The sequence below is a fragment of the Stegostoma tigrinum genome, chromosome 7 (genome assembly GCF_030684315.1).
Source record: "Stegostoma tigrinum isolate sSteTig4 chromosome 7, sSteTig4.hap1, whole genome shotgun sequence".
Classification (NCBI taxonomy): domain Eukaryota; kingdom Metazoa; phylum Chordata; class Chondrichthyes; order Orectolobiformes; family Stegostomatidae; genus Stegostoma; species Stegostoma tigrinum.
Genome location: NC_081360.1, coordinates 58099492 through 58121079, shown reverse-complemented (window position 1 = coordinate 58121079; position 21588 = coordinate 58099492). Strand labels below are relative to the sequence as shown.

Below are 21588 nucleotides of genomic sequence, written 5' to 3'. Positions count from 1 at the left end.
GATTGATGAAGGCAGTGGATGTGATCTATATGGGCTTCAGTAAGGCATTCAATGCTCCTCATGGTAGGCTAGTTAACAAATTTAGATCATAGGAAATACAGGGAGAACTAGCCCATTGGATTAGGACTGGCTCAAAGGTAGAAGACAGAGGGTGGTGGTAGAAGTTTGCTTTTCGGACTGGAGGCCTGTGACCAGTGGCATGCCACAAGGCACAAGAATCTTTGTAGAGTCCACTGCTTTTCATCATTTATATAAACGATTTGGATGTGAGCAGAGTCGGTATGTTTAGGTTGGCAGATGATGCCAAAACTGTGTAGTGGACAGCAAAGAAGGTTATGTCAGAGTACAATGGGATCTTGATCAGATGGGCAGAGGAGCAGCAGCTGGATTTCTAAATTTAGCTAAATGCGAGATGCTGCATTTTGAAAACGCAATTCGGGGCAGGGCTTACACACTGGCTAAGGTCCTGGGGAGTGTTGCTGAACAGTTGAACAGAGAGACTGGGAGTGCTGATTCATAGTTCTTGAAGGTGGAGTCACAGGTAGACAGGATAGAGAAGATATTTGATATGCTTGCCTTTTATGGGTCAGTGCATTGTGTATGGAGTTGGGAACGGTCACGTTGCAGCTATACAGGAAATCGGTTAGGCCACTTTGAATACTATGTTCAATTCTGGTTTCTCTGCTATAGGAAAGATGGTGTTGTGAAACTTGAGGGAGTTACAAGGATGCTGCTGACTTTGTTGGGTTTAAGGCTTTTCCCATATTTATTTTGACACGACTACTGTCATTATCCAGGGAAGATTGAAAGATCGTCATCAAAACCTTCAGGTTCGGGGTCATGCTGTAAATTCATATAGTTTGACGCACTCAAACCAAAATACAGGCGGTTCCGCTATGACGCGATAGTTACGCTGCAGAAAAATCACGCTGTGGAAAATAACTGGGCCAATGAGAAAAGCGGAGTTAGGGGCAGACCACCAAAAGCGTGGCTCAAAGGATAGCACTACGTTCGGCAGCTGTTCAAACAGGTTGGTCCGACTGTGACAGCTGTTTGGCAGATCCTTTTCTGATTGCATATCTGTCCTCACTATTTCCAAAGAGTGCAGGACAGTTACCCGGGTGTCCTAGTCAATGCTTATCCGATAGTCAGCAACAATTATGGATTGTCCTCTCATCAGACGTTGCTTGGGAGAGAGAGTTATGCGTGAATGCTGTTGTATTTTCTACAATGACTGCACTTATATACACTTAAGTGGCTGTCAAGCTCTTTGTGAAAATCGAGATTGTTACAGGTATAAGCTTTTGTAAGCAAGAAGGTCAAAGTTCAAGTCCTGCCTCAGAACTCAATGGCCCGGCAAGGCGCACTCAAGGTGAGATCTGCAAATCCTTCCTGCCAGAAGCAGAGTATAGGTTCGGAGATTCAAAGTTCCAGACTGCGATATATACACGTATGTTGCCATAGCAAATTCGACTCCTTCAGCCATTCACACCGTGTGTATGGAGGGCTATGGCGCAAGGGTGCAAAAAACAAACAAGTTGAAATACAAGCCCACCATGATCTGGCTGCTTACTTACATAGTCTGCTGGAGCAGCCTCTTGTGCCCAGCTCCTGTTCTTCAGTGTTTCCCTTCAAAGGAAAGAATATTGTTCTTCCATTTTCCCTACACCCTAATTTTTAAACTAATAAAAGAAGCCAGCAGGTCTGTTTCAATTATTGAAAAAAGCTGACCGAATTTCCGACTCAACCACAACATTGTTAACAATACCTACAGTGAACTAGTACAAAGGGCTCCTGACAGCAAGCTGCCTACTGTATGGAATCACAGCCAACACAAGTTCACGTTTAAAATGCGTTTCCCTATTTGTCAAACAGCTTATAGCCAATTAGTGTTGCCAGAACATGTTTATAGCAAAGACCCCTGTAACTCTGGATAGGAATATCCAGTCAGTCAATAAAATGAGGACTTAGTGACTTTTTCTAAGTCACTCTATAGCACTGCATCATAGGTCAGGAATCAAAAACAAACTAATACCTAAACAAGCTTATGTCAGCAAGTTCCTTGATTGGGGCTGTTAATCTGGTCCAGTCAAGGAGCTCAGAGGTCCAGCTAGCTGACCTTTTATGCAAAAAACCCCAAAAGCTATGGATTAAAAATATACTACATGCCAATGAACTAAACTGGAAATTCAACATTTTCTACATCACTATTCAAACCCAACTATTTTCATTGGCATCATTGCTTTCACATTTCCTGCCAATTCAGGTATTAACTCACTCAGAAGCCAGATAACAAGCATGAAACCAAACACCAACTGAACATGACTGGTAGTATTATTATAATTCTGTCAGAGCCAGAAATAGACAAACTTTATTCTTGTTAAAAGGTGCTAGAAGTGACTACTTCCCCAGGAATTTTTCTTCCAAGAATAGGGATTTGATCCAGAAGGTTGAGAGATAGAGCACAAGACCAAGAACTATTTGATACCTCAGACAGGAATTTAAATGCAACTCAATGATGATGATTATAGGTTATTTCCAGCAATCTTAATCTATAAATCCATGACATTGCACTATTCACCATAGATCTTTTGAAATCTATAAAGCTTGACCATACCTCATTTGGTATGCAAGATGTTTTCCCAGTAAACTTCATCCACAAGGCTTAGAATATCCAACACAAGTAGTCAACTAGCTGACAATACTTCAATTTTTTTTAAAAATTCCCCCCACCAAAAAAAGTTTACCATTGTTTAAAGGCATAACTCAAGCCCCACATAACTATTTAAATACTTTCTCCCCAACCACCATAAAGTTCAGATTCCAGAAACATAGTTAATTTGCTTTCAGCCATTATTCATAAAATTAATTCATTAAAATTTGATTTCCCATCCCCAGCTTCCAGTTTTTAAAACACCATAGGCTAGTATTTGTTGTTGCATTTTCATTTTGAAGCCACATAGGGAAGACTAATTACTAACATTTTAAACTCAAGAATTAGATTTATTGTATTTGTGTGCCTCAACATTTTATGCTTTAAAATATAAAATACAACCAGTTTAATAGAGACCATCAGACTGTTAAAAAGGACAGAAAAGAGTAGCATTCAAAAGAAAATTAAGTTAACTTCATTTGTGCAGATATCATGCACTCTACTTCTTGCATTACTTTCTGGTCACAGGTCTGAAACATAATAGTGGACACAGCATATTCCCTTACCAAGGAAATCCAGGTGCAGACATAACTACACACAAAGGCCAACAGCCATTTATGTAGACCTGTTCATGATGATTTTGACTAGGTCAAGAAGATGACCATCAATGAGGTCCTCCAATTTGCTTACTCCCTCCATACCAGGTGACCAACAATTAACAATATACAGCCAAAATATTTGTTTTAAATGCCTACAGGCCACATAAAACATGGTCTCCTCAAGACCACACACACGACAGACTTCCTTTATATGTGCTCTAAGTACGTAATTAATCAATGCCTTTCACCTGCGTAAACTTCACCATGATAATACAATTAACTTAGCATTAATAACCTAACTCTGGCATATCAAGCAATTATAACTTTACATGCACATTTAAGCTCTAAACTGTTTTTCAGTCAATTATTTATCTACTTTAGTTTCAGAGGGCCATGATTGATTTCTGTCCCAAATACATTTCTTTAGCTATCATTTCACCAGCATCACAATTGGAAAAAAGGAATATTTTAACCTAGTCTTGCTTGAGACGTAACAACTTTAGCCATTTCCTTTACTTTGGAGAATATATTTAAACTTTAAAATCCTACATGAGAATCTACATCATCTATGATTCTTAACATTTTTATGATTTGGAACCTGTAACATTCTTATAAAGAGATAATGGGAACTGCAGATGCTGGAGAATCCAAAATAATAAAGTGTGAAGCTGGATGAACACAGCAGGCCAAGCAGCATCTCAGGAGCGCAAAAGCTGACGTTTCGGGCCTAGACCCTTCATCAGAGAGGGGGATGGGGAGAGGGTTCTGGAATAAATAGGGAGAGAGGGGGAGGCGGACCGAAGATGGAGAGAAAAGAAGGTAGGTGGAGAGGACAGTATAGGTAGGGAGGTCCAAGATAATAAAGTGTGAAGCTGGATGAACACAGCAGGCCAAGCAGCACCTCCCTACCTCCCCACCTATACTCTCCTCTCCACTTATCTTCTTTTCTCTCCATCTTCGGTCCACCTCCCCCTCTCTCCCTATTTATTCCAGAGCCCTCTCCCCATCCCCCTCTCTGATGAAGGGTCTAGGCCCGAAACATCAGCTTTTGTGCTCCTGAGATGCTGCTTGGCCTGCTGTGTTCATCCAGCTTCACACTTTATTACCTTCTAATAAATGTGCTCAGTTCTCCAAGTTTCTTGGTCACTTAATGTCTTAACACATCATCATACTTGCTATTCTTCTGTCTTTGCTTATTGTAATTGAAAGACTGGAACAGAACAGTACGAACCTGGTAAACCTAGACCATGGAGCATGAATACAGATAAAAATTATGTTAAATGCTCTTTAATATCCACCATTTTGCTATGCTTCCATAGCTTCCATTTTGCTAACCATTGATTTCATACCCCTTCCATAAGCTGAACCAGACTATTTGCATCTTGGTGTTTTGTTTGTTGCTATCTTGATCTTCAAACCCATAATTATCTCCTGAAAGAGTCACTCCTGTTTTTGTAACATCACTCATTTTGAACTCTCCATTCGCTCTGAAAAGCCTTTCCAAGTGTATGTCACCTCAGGGCTCAAACATTGCAATGCAATCCTGGCTGACTGTCCATTCTTCACACCCCATGGACTGCTCCTCATCCAGAACACTGTTGCATGATACCTTATTGATTTGTCACAATTTATGGTTGCTGGCTCCCAGTTTACCAAAACATCTATGTTAAAATTCTCATTCTCGTGTTCCAATCCCTTCATGGCCTTTCTGTTCCCTGTCTTTGAAACCTCCTCCACCTGTACAACAACCTAGGTGCTCTTCCTTCCTTCAACACTAGATTCTTGTGTATCCTCCTTTTCTTCGTGCTGTCATTGAAGAATGTTCTTTCGGTGATCTGAGCCCTAAATTAAGAATTTCTGTTTCCCTGTCTGTCCATCTCTCGTTTCCTTTGAGATACTTGTTAAACTCTCCTTCTTTGACCAAATGTTTAGTCTGTTGTACTTAACAGTGTAACACCATTGAACAATTTGCTTCATTGAAGGAACTATGTTAATGCAAGCTGCAGGTACAGCAGGCAGTGAAGAAAGCTAATGGCATGCTGGCCGTCATAACAAGAGGAATTGAGTATAGGAGCAAAGAGGTCCTTCTGCAGCTGTACAGGGCCCTAGTGAGACTGCACCTGGAGTATTGTGTGCAGTTTTGGTCTCCAAATTTGAGGAAGGACATTCTTGTTATTGAGGGAGTGCAGCGTAGGTTCACGAGGTCAATTCCAGGAATGGCGGGACTATCATATGTTGAAAGATTGGAGCGACTGAGCTTGTAAACACTTGAGTTTAGGAGGATGAGAGGGGATCTAATTGAGACGTATAAGAAAATTAAAGGTTTGGACACTATGGAGGCAGGAAGCATGTTTCCGCTGATGGGGGAGTCCAGACCCAGAGGACCAGTTTAAAAATAAGGGGTAGGCCATTTAGAACAGAATTGAGGAGAAACGTCTTCACCCAGAGAGTGTGGACATATGGAATGCCCTGCCCCAGAAGGCAGTGGAGGCCAAATCTCTGGATACTTTCAAGAAAGAGATAGATAGAGTTCTTAAAGATAGTGGAATCAAGGGTTATGAGGACAAGGCAGGAACAGGATACTGATTGTGGATGATCAGTCATGATCATAATGAATGGTGGTGCTGGCTCGAAGGGCCGAATGGCCTACTCCAGCACCTATTGTCTATTGTTTTTAAGAACATTGTAGCTGTTATCTCAGTGGAGACCAGAGATTGAACTGGAAACGTTTTTGGGCTATCAGATTCACTTATTTAACTGAATAATGTTTTATAACATAGCTAGAAATTGAAAGGATTGACACAACATGCTAGGCCTTGCCAATCAAGATAGGAAGGACATTAGTGGGGCCACTTTTGGAAAACTGGCTTCAGTTCTAGTCTTTCTGCTAGAGCAACGATATTGTGAAATTTGAAAGGTGCAGAAAAGATTTACAAGGATATTGCCAGGGTTAGAGCGTTTGAGCTAAAGGGAGAGGCTGAATGGGGTAGGGCTATTTTCCCTAGAGCGCCTGAGGTTGGGTGACCTTAAAGAAGTTTATAAAATCATGAGGGGAATGGATAAGGTGAATAGCCAAGCTCTTTTCCCCAGAGTAGGGGAGTCCAAAACTTAAAGGCAGGGGCATGGTGACAGGGGAAAGATTTAAAAGGGACTGAAGGGGCAACTTTTTCATGCAGAGGGTGATGGAATGAGCTGCCAGAGGAGGTGGCAGAGACTGGCACAGGTAAGGGATCAAAAAGACATCTGGATGTGTATATGAATAGGAAGGATGTAAATGGATATGGGCCAAACGCTGACAAAAGGCAGTCGATTTATTTAAGATATCCAGTGGGCATGGACAAGTTGGACCAAAGGGTCTGTTTCCATGCTGTGCATTACTATGACTGCACTTTGGTGGAACTGTGAGTCTTTACCAGCGTTTGTACAGTCTTTCACAGTTGTTGTTCTGCTGCTAAATCAATGGAGCTAACGGTAATGTGCACTTTAATGTTGAGACATCCTATATCTCAAATGTAATAAAACTATTTTCACCAAGATCAAGCTTATCTTCTACCAAAGATGTCATGTGACCAGCCATCATCACTTGGTACTTGTAGCTGAGATTAATGCCAATACAAAAATTTGTGGCAATGAACTTTCTCAAGGTTTCTGAATCACAATATAGTTTGCAGACATCTTAACAGTCACAACATTATAGTGGGTAAGACCATTGAACCAAGTCATTTTGTTCTGATTCTTTTCAAAAGTCTTTTTAAAATTCATATGCCAAAACAGATTTATCAATTAGCTGTATGTTAGCATTATAACTAAAAGTTTTCAGATTACCAGAAATTTTCTATTATCATTTTTTTGGTAATATGAACAGTAAAAGTACTAAAACTCACTTTTAGGACTGAATTTTCTATTTTTTTGGCTAAATGTCAGTTTCACTGAGTTTTCTGAAGAGTTTCTCTCCGCAAGGCCTGAGGCTTCTTGCCGCATCTTATAAAACATCCCTCACTAATTACCTACTCCACTCCGATTATGTCCTTCTAATCTGATTCTAGCCCTATTTTACCACATGTTGTACCTGAAACAATTCATATTTGCAGAAATGGACCAGCAACCCTAACACCATCTTTAAAAGGCCATTGTGCACCCTGACAGGCTACGTCTGTTCAGGACTGCCATTCACATTTACTGACATTAGTTCCAGACATGGCAGAGAAGGAAATTTAGTGTCCTGTTTTGCATGTGGAGACTTGGATGACCTATTGAATAATATGATGCCAGGAACAGCAGTAGAGCCATAATACCACCATGCCAGCTTGGTCCGAGGTTGCCATTCAGGCCAGTGAAGTCTTAGGAGGAATGCACACAACTGTAAAAAAATGGCCAATGGTCTTCACGCCATCAGTGTAAGTACTACAATTTTTCTATCCAAAAATTCCCACTCACTTTATCTCTGCTACTGTACCTATCTCTTACTGAGGCTCATGCTGTACTGTTCTCACTATTGCCTATAATATCATCCCTCACTTGCTGTCATTCACATCCCCTGACAGCACTATCCCAGCATGCCCTCTGTGCTGCCTACTGACACACCTGGGAACCTCATCTCTTACACCGCTCTGCTACTCACTTTCATCTTTCTTAACATCTGCCCCTTTCACTCATTTCAGGAGGAAAACAGACTACAATAGGGTGGAAAGAATCAAGACGGGCTCTAGGCCGCCTGACATATGGCTGCAAACGCCTTATGAGAGGATGATCTTGACTCTGATCACCCTAAGAGGCTAACTGACTGTGTCCAAATCCCTGACCAAAAGTTTTCTTGTTTGACCTAACTGCTGAGGTCTGCTGACAACCATGACAAACTTCTCGATTTGTGCTAAGTGGAACAGCAATACAGCAGAACTGTCAGTTTGGTATTTCTGGCTGATGGGCAAGACAGATAAATGCAAGTAAAGGGAAAGCAAGAATGGATGCTGTGAGCATCCAAGTCAGCTTAAAGTGAATGAACACAAAGAGAGCAAGCCAGGTCTAGCCCATGGATTGATTGGCTGCTTGTCCTTGAACACAAACTGTTTCTGCTGGACCATTACAATGATGGTTTCCACTGAACCTTGAAGTGCAGCAAAAAAGTGCAGAAGCTTACTGTAAGTGGATCGGAGTTTTCTCATTAGGATTTTTAGAGACTGACACATGACACTTGCCAATGTCTAGGGTAGTACATGCGGTGCCCTGAGATGTTGGTACCCGGTGTTCAACATGGAGTTCCTTCGGAGCAAGTAGTGAACTGAAGTTGCCAAGTACTTTCTCTGACTTCCATGACAAAAATTCATGGCAACTGGAATGATGGAAAGCTGCATATTAATTGAACAAAATCTGCAGTTAATAAAGTCATTAGCGGGCAGTAAGTCTCCTTAGTAGGCAACTTGCCATTGTCTCATGAGAATTTCACCTTGACTGGAACTTAATTAAAGGATGCAGAATGTTATATCCTGATGTTGAGATAGACCTACTCTACCACATTTCTTGACACTCAATTCCCTGTAAGATTCTGCCCTAATGCTTTAACTTACATTGACATTAAAGATAGGGAAGCAATAAAGATGATTGTGTTAAATGAAACAAAAAACAGAAATGCAGATAACATTTAGCAACCTGAAAAACTTAAAATCTCACCCAACATTTCAGGTCAATAACAATGCATTCCAATTTGAATTGTAACTCTAAATTTGAAATAATTTGTTGCTTCAATTATTTATAGACTAATGTTTCATATTAAGCATACTCTAGTTCTGCCATGACTCACAGGAGTAGTGCACTGGAAATCAAATTCCCCTATTTCCAGATTTGTATAACTGGTTTTTATCACTAATAAAAGAATCACTATTTGTAATCAAATTGTGTTTAACCAATGGTAAGAAAGAAACATGAATTGCAACTTATAACTCTATAACGTAAATTCTACCCTTTTCTTAAAAAAAATGCCAGTCCACATATAGGCAAACATAAAGAGGCAAGAATGCTAGGGATAGAAAAAAAATCAGAGAGAACCAATTTGATAACACCAATTTGGACCACAGGAGTCGATGAGTTGTTTCCTTTAGGTTTCTTCCACTTTCTTTCATTCTCTGCTGATCAAATGAGGTTGTTTGCACACTGATGCTGCATTTTATTCACTGTTTGAGAATTAGCTCCTTTCAGTGTCTCTGAAGGTCGTTTCCTCAACCCTGCCCCCTTTTATTCTTTCAACAGGCAACTTGCAAAGACAGCAATTTACAGGAAAATAGTGGTGAGAATAGTTCATTGGAGCTTTTTGTGTCACTTGAGATTGAAGGGCTTTTGGTTTTTACAGGTTGGATGTTTCTGTTCTGTGGTTCACATCCAGGGCTGCAGCCAATTGCCCAGGAAATAATCAACTGGTTAAATGAAAAACCAAGCAAAGGACTTTCCCTGGGCAAGAACGCCTGAACACACCTAGAATCAACGCTTCTAAAAAACTCCCCTCACAATTTGAATGAGGCAACCTTGTTCATACAGTTCATAATGAGTTCCGGTAACTTATGAAAATTGCAACTTCTTCCACAAATGGTTGGTTTAATGCAATATCTTTTCCAACATTTTAGTCTACAATCCAAAATAAGTGGTCTTTACAATTATCTGAATTTTTAAAAATGTATAAAACTAATACAAACTACATTTTCTTTAGGAGCAATGAGTGGAAGAGATCTTCGCATGTTCATCACAAATCACAGAGCAGATGATGCAGGTATTTTACAATAAATCTTACTAATAGTAACTCTCTACTCATTTTGGTAACCCATGCAATCCAGATTTGATATCCTCATTAGTGCGGTTAGCTAGTCTACCATTGCCATCTATCATGGCTCAAAAATAACATTTTCATAAAAGAAAAATCTTCCTGCTTTTGCAGTTCTGACCCGATGTCCGAGTTGGTCCAGATAGCCTGAGGTACACTCACCTGATGTTTCATTTTGTTCAGAACTAGCTGATCCTCAACATAAGAATTGCTACAACTAGCATTGACCAGGGACAAAGTAAGCTAGAGTTCTTGCTCTAGATTTTTACTAAGTGGCTGATGCTGAATGCTGTGCGTTGCTGTGATGTCATGTGTCCAAATAATTTGTCACCATTGCTGTCTGGTCTCTCTCAAGAAAAAAATGACATGTGCAAGGTACCCAATTATTTTGACAGGAATCAGTATTATTGGGAGAGAAGAAGTACAGTTTAGAAAAAAAAGCTAGCAAAACAATTTTCAATGCTTAATCTCTAAGTTTGTTTTGGAAATCAGTTTTAGATTTATTAAAATATTAAATACTTAATTGCCTGAACATTATAAACCAAGAAACATAGGATAGAATTTGACATTGGCATGATGAAACCATAATTTTGATTGTGTAAGGCAACGCAAAATTAGTGAACAAGCAAATAATCAATGGCAATTTCACTAATAAAATCCAGAATGGTTAAGTACAATTTACACTTAGGTTTTAAAGTCTTATGGATCAGATCAAGCCCCTTCAAAATATGTCAAAGAGATCCTAATTTTTTCTTACTTAAAATGCCAAGTGCCAGGCAGTGCAATCCAGATGCAATTCAATTGGTCAAACTATCAGGCGTGAACAAAATACAGTTTATTCATATACTGTAGTTAAATTACAAACAAAAGAAAGGATTGGAATGACAACTCTATTAGAAAACTTAACAGAAAGATAGACTATTTAAGTCCTAAACAGCAACAATTCTAATGTAGTACCATCCCATGAACATGCCCTCGACAAAGGCAAATGCAGTGAAATAGACTATCTCACATGCAGTTCCAGCAGCAGGAAGAGAACCCAAGCTTTTAATTGTAGCAAAGAGAGAGAGAGAGATGTAGCAACTATCACAATCCCAACAGCTGTTGAAAGCTAGACTTAAATTCCTGGTTTGATGGGAGTTTAACCCCACCCATTCAGACAGCTTCTATTGTTGCAATCTTTTAAAAAACCCAAGGCTTCACAACCTGTTTACTTCATTGGCTTGAAGCAGACTGCTCACTACTCTGTCGTGACGTCTCTTCTTGAAAAGAAACGGACTAAATACATCTCTTAAAGACGAAGAATGATCAAAAGTCTAAGGTGGACAACTATTGCATCAGGTTTACAATTAACAAATATTGACAGTTCTGATGTCAATATCCTTTAAGTCAGCACATTACTCATTGCCAAAGGTAAGCTACCTACTTTTTCTCATGAAAGGTTTGCAATACATTAACAGTTATGTACTGGAACTTAGCACAAAACAAATACCACTCTCTCCATGGTCCCCTTGTCCACACCACATTCCCCTCCAGCCCCACCACACCTGGCACTTTTCCCTGCAACCGCAGGAAATGCTACACCTGCCCCCACAGCTCCTCCCTCACCCCCACCCCAGGCCCCCCAAGAAGACTTTCCACATCAATCAGATGTTCACCTGCACATCTGCTAATGTGGTATATTGCATCTACTGTTCCCGTTGTGGCCTCCTCTACATCGGGGAAACCAAGCGGAGGCTTGGGGACCACTTTGCAGAACACCTACACTCGGATCGCACTAAACAACTGCACCTCCCAGTCGCGAACCATTTCACCTCCCCCTCCTGTTCCTCAGATGGCATGTCCATCCTGGGCCTCCTGCAGTGCCACAAGGATGCCTCCCGAAGGTTGCAGGAACAGCAACTCATATTCCGCTTGGGAACCCTGCAGCCCAATGGTATCAATGTGGACTTCACGAGCTTCAAAATCTCCCCTTCCCCTACCGCATCCCAAAACAGCCCAGCTCGTCCCCGACTCTCTAACCTGTCCTTGCTCCCACCTAACTGCTCCTCCCACCTCACGCCCCTCTCCCCCAACATCTCCTACCTACTAACCTCATCCCACCCCCTTGATCTGTCCGTCCTCCCTGGACTGACCCATCTCCTCCCTACCTCCCCACCTACACTCATCTTTACTGGATCCATCCTCGCCTCTTTGACCTGTCTGTCTCCTCTCTACCTATCTATTCCTCTATCCATCTTCTATCCGTCTCTCCCTCTCTCCCTATTTATTTCAGAACCCCCCCCCTTCCCCTCCCCCATTTCTGAAGAAGGGTCAAGGCCTGAAACATCAGCTTTCTTGCTTCTCTGATGCTGCTTGGCCTGCTGTGCTCATCCAGCTCTACACCTTGTCATCGCAGATTCTCCAGCATCTGCAGTTCCTACTATCCAGTGAAGATAAAATTGGATTCAGGAAGTACACAAATAATTTGAACACCATTTTGCTCGAGAACATTTCATTAATTCGATGGTACATTATTACAATGTACTGTTCAGACCAATTGTTAATTGAATGTACTTTGGAGTTGTTGTTTATAAAAGTAATCATTGGATTATTTTTCTTGTCCTGTTTTTTGCTATTCTATTTGTATGTCAACTGAAGAGTCAATAATAGTGCTGGAACTATGAATCAAATTGTACTAAATTCAATATTGTGTGTAATGTCATTGTCAACATTGCAAAGTGTTTTGAGTCTGAATTCTAAGTGTATCACATACAGTATTTTAAATTATTTTTCCATTTTGACTCTAGGGTTTTATATATTTTGTGAATTTTCATAATAATTAATATCACTCCAATGGCTTTAAAATTCATAATATTGATCAAACAGGATGTCCACTTAAAAACATTTGCAACCATGCAGTAGAGTTGCATATTTTGTGAAAAGTGGAACAACAAGCAACTAACGTAAGCTATATTAATCAAAAATAGTAAACATGTTGAAAAAGAAGCATTAAAGTTGATTTTGGATCATAAACGGGACCTTGGCAGGGAGGCAGAGGGCATGACTAAGGAGCTAAATGAGCAGTTTGCCTCTGTCTTTATTGTTGACGCTGCTACTGCCGAAGCAATAATGAAATCGAAGATGGTTGAAATGCTAGATGTGGCAAAAATTAGTTAAAAAAAGGAAATTAGACAGGCTGAATAAAAACTGAAAGAACTGCAGATACTGTAAATCAGGAACAAAAACAGAAGTTGCTGGAAAAACTCAGCAGGTCTGGCAACATCTGTGAAGAAAAACATCAGATTTAACGTAACACTGTGTTATCACTGATAAATCATTAGGACCAGATCAAATGCAGCAAGGATACTGAGGGAAGTAAAGTTAGAAATTGTGTAGTACTGGTTGTTCTCTTCCAGTCCTCCTTCGATACAGGGTGGTGCTTGAAAAGGGCAGAATTGCAGGTGCGACACCACTTTTCAAAAAAATGGCATAAGAATTGACAGGCTAGTCAATATTAATCTTGTTTGGTGGCAAAGCTTTTAGAAATGGTAATTTGGGAGAAATTAAATCACGTGGACAAGCATGGGTTAATTAAGAAAACATGAACTTAAAAGGTAAGAGCAGAAGTGTGCCATTCAGTCCCTCAAGCCTACTCCATCGCTCAATAAGGTCATGGCTATTTGACAGTGGCATCTACTCTACTTACCTATCTATCCACTATAACTTTTCACTCCCTCATTAATCAATAATCTAACTCAGCTTTAAAAACATAAAGACAGTTACACATATGAATAACCCTCTGAGAGAAAAACCTCATTCTCATCTCCATTTTAAGGGGAGACACCTTATTTTAAAGTTTTGTATCTCACATAACAAGATTGTTGGCATCCATCCTGTTAAGTTCACTAAAGATCATATGTTTCAATAAGATGATCTCCTATTCTTATAAACTTCATTTAATACACGCTCAATCTGTCCAGCCTTTCCTCATTAGATAATTCCCTCATCCCAGGAAGAATGTAAGTGTAAAAGTGTTTAACGAATTTGAGTAATTTTTTTGGATGAAATAGCATAGAGATTTGATTATGGCAATATCAGTTCGTCCCCTCCCCCCACTGCACCACACTACCAGCCCAGCTCTTCCCCTCCACCCACTGCATCCCAAAACCAGTCCAACCTGTCTCTGCCTCCCTAACCTGTTCTTCCTCTCACCCATCCCTTCCTCTCACCCCAAGCCGCACCTCCATCTCCTACCTACTAACCTCATCCCACCTCCTTGACCTGTCCGTCTTCCCAGGACTGACCTATCCCCTCCCTACCTCCCCACCTATACTCTCCTCTCCACCTATCTTCTTTTCTCTCCATCTTCGGTCCGCCTCCCCCTCTCTCCCTATTTATTCCAGAACCCTCACCCCATCCCCCTCTCTGATGAAGGGTCTAGCCCGAAACGTCAGCTTTTGTGCTCCTGAGATGCTGCTGGGCCTGCTGTGTTCATCCAGCCTCAAACTTTATTATGTTGGATTCTCCAGCATCTGCAGTTCCCATTATCACTGATTATGGCAATGCTGTTCGTTGGGCTTGACTTTGCTGACAAGCACATTGAATAAAAGGCTGCTAGAGTGACAGGAGACAGACCTAGTTAATAACAGGTTAGGGAGGCAGAGACAGGTTGGACTGGTTTTGGGATGCAGTGGGTGGCGGGGAAGAGCTGGGCTGGTTGTGTGGTGCAGTGGGGGAGGGGACGAACTGGGCTGGTTTTGGGATGCGGTGGGGGAAGGGGAGATTTTGAAGTGCAGGAAATGCTGCACTTGTCCCCACTCCTCCTCCCTCACCTATATCCCAGGCCCCAAGATGAATTTCCATATTAAGCAGAGGTTCACCTGCACATCTGCCAATACTGCATCCATTGTACCTGGTGTGGTTTCCTCTACATTGGGGAAACCAAGCGGAGGCTTGGGGACCGCTTTGCAGGACACCTCCGCTCGGTTCGCAATAAACAACTACACCTCCCAGTCGCAAACCATTTCCACACCCCCTCCCATTCTTTAGATATCATGTCCATCATGGGCCTCCTGCAGTGCCACAATGATGCCACCCGAAGGTTGCAGGAACAGCAACTCATATTCCGCTTGGGAACCCTGCGGCCCAATGGTATCAATGTGGACTTCACCAGCTCAAAATTTCCCCTTCCCCCACCACATCCCAAAACCAGCCCAGTTCGTCCCCTCCCCCCACTGCACCACACAACCAGCCCAGCTCTTCCCCTCCACCCACTGCATCCCAAAACCAGTCCAACCTGTCTCTGCCTCCCTAACCTGTTCTTCCTCTCACCCATCCCTTCTTCCCACCCCAAGCCGCACCTCCATCTCCTACCTACTAACCTCATCCCACCTCCTTGACCTGTCCGTCTTTCCTGGACTGACCTATCCCCTCCCAACCTCCCCACCTATACTCTCCTCTCCACCTATCTTCTTTTCTCTCCATCTTCAGTCCGCCTCCCCCTCTCTCCCTATTTATTCCAGAACCCTCACCCCATCCCCCTCTCTGATGAAGGGCCTAGGGCCGAAACGTCAGCTTTTGTGCTCCTGAGATGCTGCTGGGCCTGCAGTGTTCATCCAGCCTCACATTTTATTATGTTGGATTCTCCAGCATCTGCAGTTCCCATTATCACTGAGACAGACCTAGTGTTTGTTTTTCAAAATGGAGGAAGGAATAAAATGGGATTTTGCAGCGTTTAGGATTAGAACTGCAACATTTCTGATTTTATGAATTTTGTATTTAAAGTAAAATTTTATTTTATTTTTAATGACCTAGATTTGGGCACATTTTCAAACTTTGAAGATGGCAAAACTTGGAAATATTGTGTACTCTGACAAGGATATTGATAGATTTTGAGAAGACAACACTGATGGAATGGGCACAGGGGAGTGGAATGTGACACATGTTGGAAGGAAGAGTTAGAATAGGCAACGTATGGGTTGCAATTTAAAAGGGATGGAGGAGGAGAGAGACCGAGATATTCATACGCACAAAGTGTTGAATGTGGCACAGCTGATTGAGAAAATGCATGGTAAAGCATATGAGCTCCTGGGTTTTATATGTAGAAACATAGAGTACAAATGCAAAGAACTGCTAATGAAACTTTACAAAAGACAGATTCAGCATCAACTGGAGTATAAAGATATTACAGTCATTAGTGTTATACAGCAGGGAAACAGATCTTTCAGTCCAACTCGTCCATGCTGACCAGACATCCCATTCTGACGTGGTCCCAATTGCCAGCATTTTGTCCAGATCCCTCTAAACCCTTCCTATTCATTTGTAATCAGTTTTGAGCACTGCACTTCAGGAAATATGTGAACGCTATACTGATGTCACAGAAAAGAATGATGAGAATGATTCCAAGAATGAGTTAAGTGGAGTGATTGGCAAAGGTGGGACTGTTCTCCTTAGAGAATAAAGATTGAGAGAATATTTGATAGAAATGTTCAAAATGATGAGGGTCTGGACAGATTAGGTATGGTGAAACCATTTCCATGATGGAAGAACCAAGAACCAGAGGATGTCTATTTAAAGTTATTGCCAAATGAACCAGAGGCAATACTAGGTAAATATTAAGTGCATAAACTGCAAAAGGCTAATGTGTAGGTCCAGCAAGTAATTTGGAATGCTAATAGAATGTTATAATTTATTGCAAAGGGAATTGAATGTGTAAGAAGGGAGATTATGCTTAAGTTTTGCAAAGTCCTGGCAAGATCACATCTGAAGTGTTGTAGAAGAAGTAAGATGTCAAACTCAAAATGAATTTTTTTTATTTGCTCTTGTACTTCGTCTTTCCTTGTACAAGCAATCCTGACACTGCATTGAAATTTCTAATGCTTTAATTATTTTCTGCTAGAGAAACTTGTTATAAGAATGAAATATGGCCTTGGAAGCCAGAAGTACAAGCCAGTTAACTATGAACAACTTCAGGCTCTTGCTGAAGCCAAAAAGGTGGCATGTCTCCACACTGACGTTAAGGTAAATCAATTTTGTGCAAAAGTAACAAAAGAATTCAATACCACAACTAATAATAGCCAATGATAAACAGAAGTTTAGCAACGACTGAGAATTTGACATAATGATAATGTCACAGAACTTGTAATCCAGAGACCTAGGCTCATGCGGTGATGATGTGGTCCAAATTCCACTATGGCATCTAATAGAACTAAAGTTAAATAAGCAAAAAAGTCTGCAATGAAAACCTCGTAAGTGTAACCCTGAAACTACAATTGATTGCTATAAAAACCCGTCTTGTTCATTATCTTGTTCTGGGGACAGAAATCTGCCATCTTAACATGGTCTGCCTTACATGTGACGCCAGATCACCAGCATTGTAATTGACCATGAACTCCTCTCTGAAATGACGTGGAGGTGCGGGGTTGGACTGGGGTGGACAAAGTCAGAATTCACACGTTGAAAGGGCTATGTTCCGAAAGCTTGTGATTTCAAATAAACCTGTTGGACAAAACCTGGTATAACGTGTAGAGTTGGATGAACACTGCTAGCCAAGCAGCATCAGAGGAGCAGGAAGGCTGATGTTTCAGGCCTAGACCCTTTGCCTTCCCTGGACAAAACCTGGTGTCATGTGACTTCTGACTTTTCCCCTCTGAAATGGACTATCAAGCTTTTCAGTTCAAGGGAAGTTAGGGATGGGCAAAAAATGCAGGTCTACCAGTATCAATCACACCCTGAGTCAATAAAAAAGAAACCTTCAGTTGCTTGTATGAAATTAAGAACTGTAGATGCTGGAAATCCGAAACAAAACAAGAAGTGCCAGCAAAACTCAGCAGGTCTGGCAGCATCAATGGGAAGAAAGCAGTGATAGATTGTCTAGTCCAGTAACTCAGCATCAGTTCGTTAACTCTGCTTTCTTCCCACAGATGCTGAGTTTTGCCAGCAATTCCTGGTTTGGTTTCATTTGCTTATTTCTCTACATGGCATGTTCTCAATTTGGTCTAGTTCGTTGAGGAATTGTAAGACAGGCATCAATTTGTGTTGTGACATATCTTAGAAGATTATTTCTCTATGTCTCTCGACATTGACTTCCAGAAAGCAAGTTGCCAAATTGCCCTAACAACTTGGAAACCTTGTAGAAACCTTACCAATTTTTATTAATACAAGATAGAAAACATTCTATCTGAATTAATCACAGTGTAGTTTGGCACCACTCTTCCCAAGACCACAAGAAACTATAGGGTCATGAACAAAGCCCAGTCCATCATGCAAACCAGCCTTCCATCCATTGACTCCAATTATAATGCCTACTGCCTTGGGAAAGCAACCAGCGTAATTAAAGACTCCTCTAATCTGGTTACACTCTCTTCCAACCTCTTCCATCGGGCAGAATACATAAAACTCTGCATACACATAGAAATAGATTCAAGAGCAGCTTCTTCTCCATGTTACCTGACTTCTAAGCATTTAACTCTGTTTTTCTCTCCACAGATGCTGCCAGACCTGTTGAATTTCTCTAGCATCTTTATTTTTGTTTTATAGTAACTCAATTTCTCACAAACTGATCACTTAAATAATCTGAAAATTGGGACTCACTTTTTGTGTCTAGGAGAAACCCGCAAATGTTAAGTAAGTGGGGTTTTAAGGCTTTTATAAACACACTACCTAGACACTAGATTTGGAAATTAGCATGTTCTTTCAAAGTAATGTATCATTCCATTAGGTTCAAAGTTTTTTTTTGTACATTTATGCTCATTGGGAATAAGTGGAGCGTAACATTTGGTTAGGTCTTCAGGCCTTTGCAGCTAACTTTAGAATAATGATGTGACTAAATATCATGATTGTATTAAATGGTGGAGCAGGCTTAACAATTGTCAAATATCAGTGTTGAAAGTTTCATTTGAAGGAAAAATGGGGGGCCTCAATCACATTTAATGTGGGGTACAAACAATGTGAAAGGTACAGAGGGCGCAGAATTTCTGAACTGCATTCAAAAGAGCTATTTTAAGCAGCATGTAACCAGTGCAATGAGAGCTTTATCTTTGGGAATGTAGCTGAGTAGGTGAATGAAGTACTGGTGGATGACCATTTTACAGACGCTGATCCTGACATGGTTGGATTTAGCATCATTGGTGGAAGGCAAAAGTGGATTATCAGGAAGGTACACTTTATGAATTTAAGAGATAATCTGGCAAAAGTGGGCGCAATGTTACAGCTAACAGAAGGGAAACCAGTGTGAGATATTCAAAAGGGAGGTGCCATAGGCACAGTATAGACCTCTCTACACAAAGAGAGATTGATATTGCCAAATCTAGAGTCCCTGGTTAAACAGAAGCGCATTAAGCAAGATAAAGTAGAAAAATAGAATTTGTAATTGAGAAAATTTGCACGCGCATTTGGCGTCTTCCCTGGCAGTCTAATGGTTAGGATTCAGTGCTCTCACCGCCACGGCCCGCATTCTCTTCAGGGAATGCAAGTATTGGTCTGCTATTTTTTGGGGGTGGCACGGTGTCTCAGTGGTTAGCACGGCTGCCTCACTGTGCCAGGGACCCGGGTTTGATTCCACCCATGGGTGACTGTCTGTGTGGAGTTTGTATGTTCTCACCATATCTGTGTGGGTTTCCTCCAGGTGCTCTGGTTTCCTCCCATGGTCTAAAGATGTGCAGGCTAGGTGGATTGACCATGCTAAATTGCCCATGGTGTTCAGGAGTGTGTAGATTACGTGGGTTATAGGGGGATGGGTCTGGGTGGGATGTGCTGAGGGTCAGTGTGGACTTGTTGGGCTGAAGGGCCTGTTTCCACACTGTAGGGATTTTATGAATGGATCTCTCAAATTTTAAATTTCATGCTGATCTCGTTCTTTGTGCACCTTGTCCACAGCCGTAACATTGTATTCTTCGCTCTGTTCAGTTACCCCAATGCACTTTGTATTATATGATCTGCCTGAACTGCATGTAAAACAAAACCTTTCACTATACCTAGGTGCGTGTGGCAATAATAGATCAAATCAAATCAAATCAAATTAAATCAAAAGAATACTGCATTTTAGAACAATATCTCAAACAGGACTGAAAGAAAATACGGCTTGGACTGTATACCAGCTATGGTAATGTTAATTCATTTTTATGTTTAATCCTTGGACTTGCTAACTGAGTTTTCTTGTTCACCTTTTCTGACTTTGAGATAACCAGAAGAATACAGCTACTTGAATATTAGAAACTCAACTTTATACAACATAGTGACAGTTTCAAAGTAAAAGAGCAGTTCTGAGGAAGGATCACTGGATCCTTCCTCAGAACTGGAGAGGTTATTCTATTCACTGTTCTTCTCTTTTCTATCTTCTTTACCATTTCCCTGTACACACGGGTTAGAAAAGACCATTAGTCCCTACCCATTAGACAGTGGAACCTCATGTATCACCTCTAATATATCTAGTAAATCCCATCTTGGGGAATACAATGACATGTGAAAACATACAGTGACCAATTTTGGAAAGAATTGAGAATCCCATTTCTGAAACTGCAAGGCAACAAGGTAAGTCCAGTTGGGTGTTTTATGCAACCAGATATAATGAAACTAACTGTTCCACCCATGAGATCTAATTGACTTGGGAGTGTGGAATATTAGGAGACCAAAGACATGTATTTTCATCTGAGTAACTGATTTCAAATGAACAAACCTTTTACTAAATTACCTCTAATCTTCAACAGCCATTTATCTCTCCCTTAAAGCTCCCTCATTTGGCTTAGCCAAATGGTTAAAATTTTCAGCTATCCTAGTATTAAAAATCATTTGTTAATAATCTGGGCTGTGCTAAGAAACCAAAAACCAATTTATAATAATTAGACAGGCTCAAAGTGTAACTTTTGGTCAGTTAGAAGTTAAATATATTTATAAAAAGGACCCTGCTTTATATTGGCAAAAGAAATGTGCATACACATTGTACCTTTCTCGTGGGAAAAGAAAAGGGGTTATGAAAACCAATCCGTGCTACATCCCCATGATAATACCCTGCCTATTTAGAGCCTAACTGCCTGGCCTGAGTACTAAGATTGATAGTTAACTGCAACTCCATGTCAATGATGGCCCAATTCATCAGCACCCTCTCATCACGCTGTATCAATTGGTGTCACTTTTTCAAGTTCTTGTGTCCTATTCGGAGGAGTGCAATATGGAACCTTTGATGGCCTGTCCACTCTTTGCAAATTCTAAGTTCTGTACTACCATAAAACTGTTACATGCATGATTCATAATCTTAAATTGATTGCTAGTGTAATTCATAGCACAAGTGGGCTTGTGCAGAAAATGTTGTCATTTGGCTCACTTAACCTCTCCTAATCAGGGTCAATAATTTGTCTTTAGTTTCACAAAAATTAGTTAACACTCCCATAAATGTATCAATTGCCTAAGAGTAGTCCATGTATGCTATACAGCATCATAGAACGGTTACAGCACAGAAGGAAACTGTAAATCTCATCATGTCTGCGCCATTTCTCTGTATCAGCTACACAGCTAATCCACCTTCCCATACTTTTCACCATGGACCTACA

The 21588-nt window shown here is 40.9% G+C and overlaps 1 protein-coding gene across 4 annotated transcripts in view; it reads left to right on the top strand.

Annotated features, from left to right (window-relative positions):
• LOC125454216 (coiled-coil domain-containing protein 148-like) overlaps positions 1-21588 on the top strand; it is a 98055-nt gene that overhangs the window by 2051 nt on the left and 74416 nt on the right. Inside the window, exons 2-4 of one of the 4 annotated variants that reach the window (XM_059647288.1) lie at positions 9596-9831; positions 9950-10009; positions 16941-17062. In XM_059647288.1, coding sequence (XP_059503271.1) covers positions 9804-9831; positions 9950-10009; positions 16941-17062 — 210 coding nt within the window. In that variant the 5' untranslated portion in view covers positions 9596-9803. Of the gene's footprint in view, positions 1-9595; positions 9832-9949; positions 10010-16940; positions 17063-18529; positions 18668-21588 lie in introns of those variants that run through there. The other 3 variants (XM_048534762.2, XM_048534764.1, XM_048534763.2) reach the window with 3 other exon arrangements.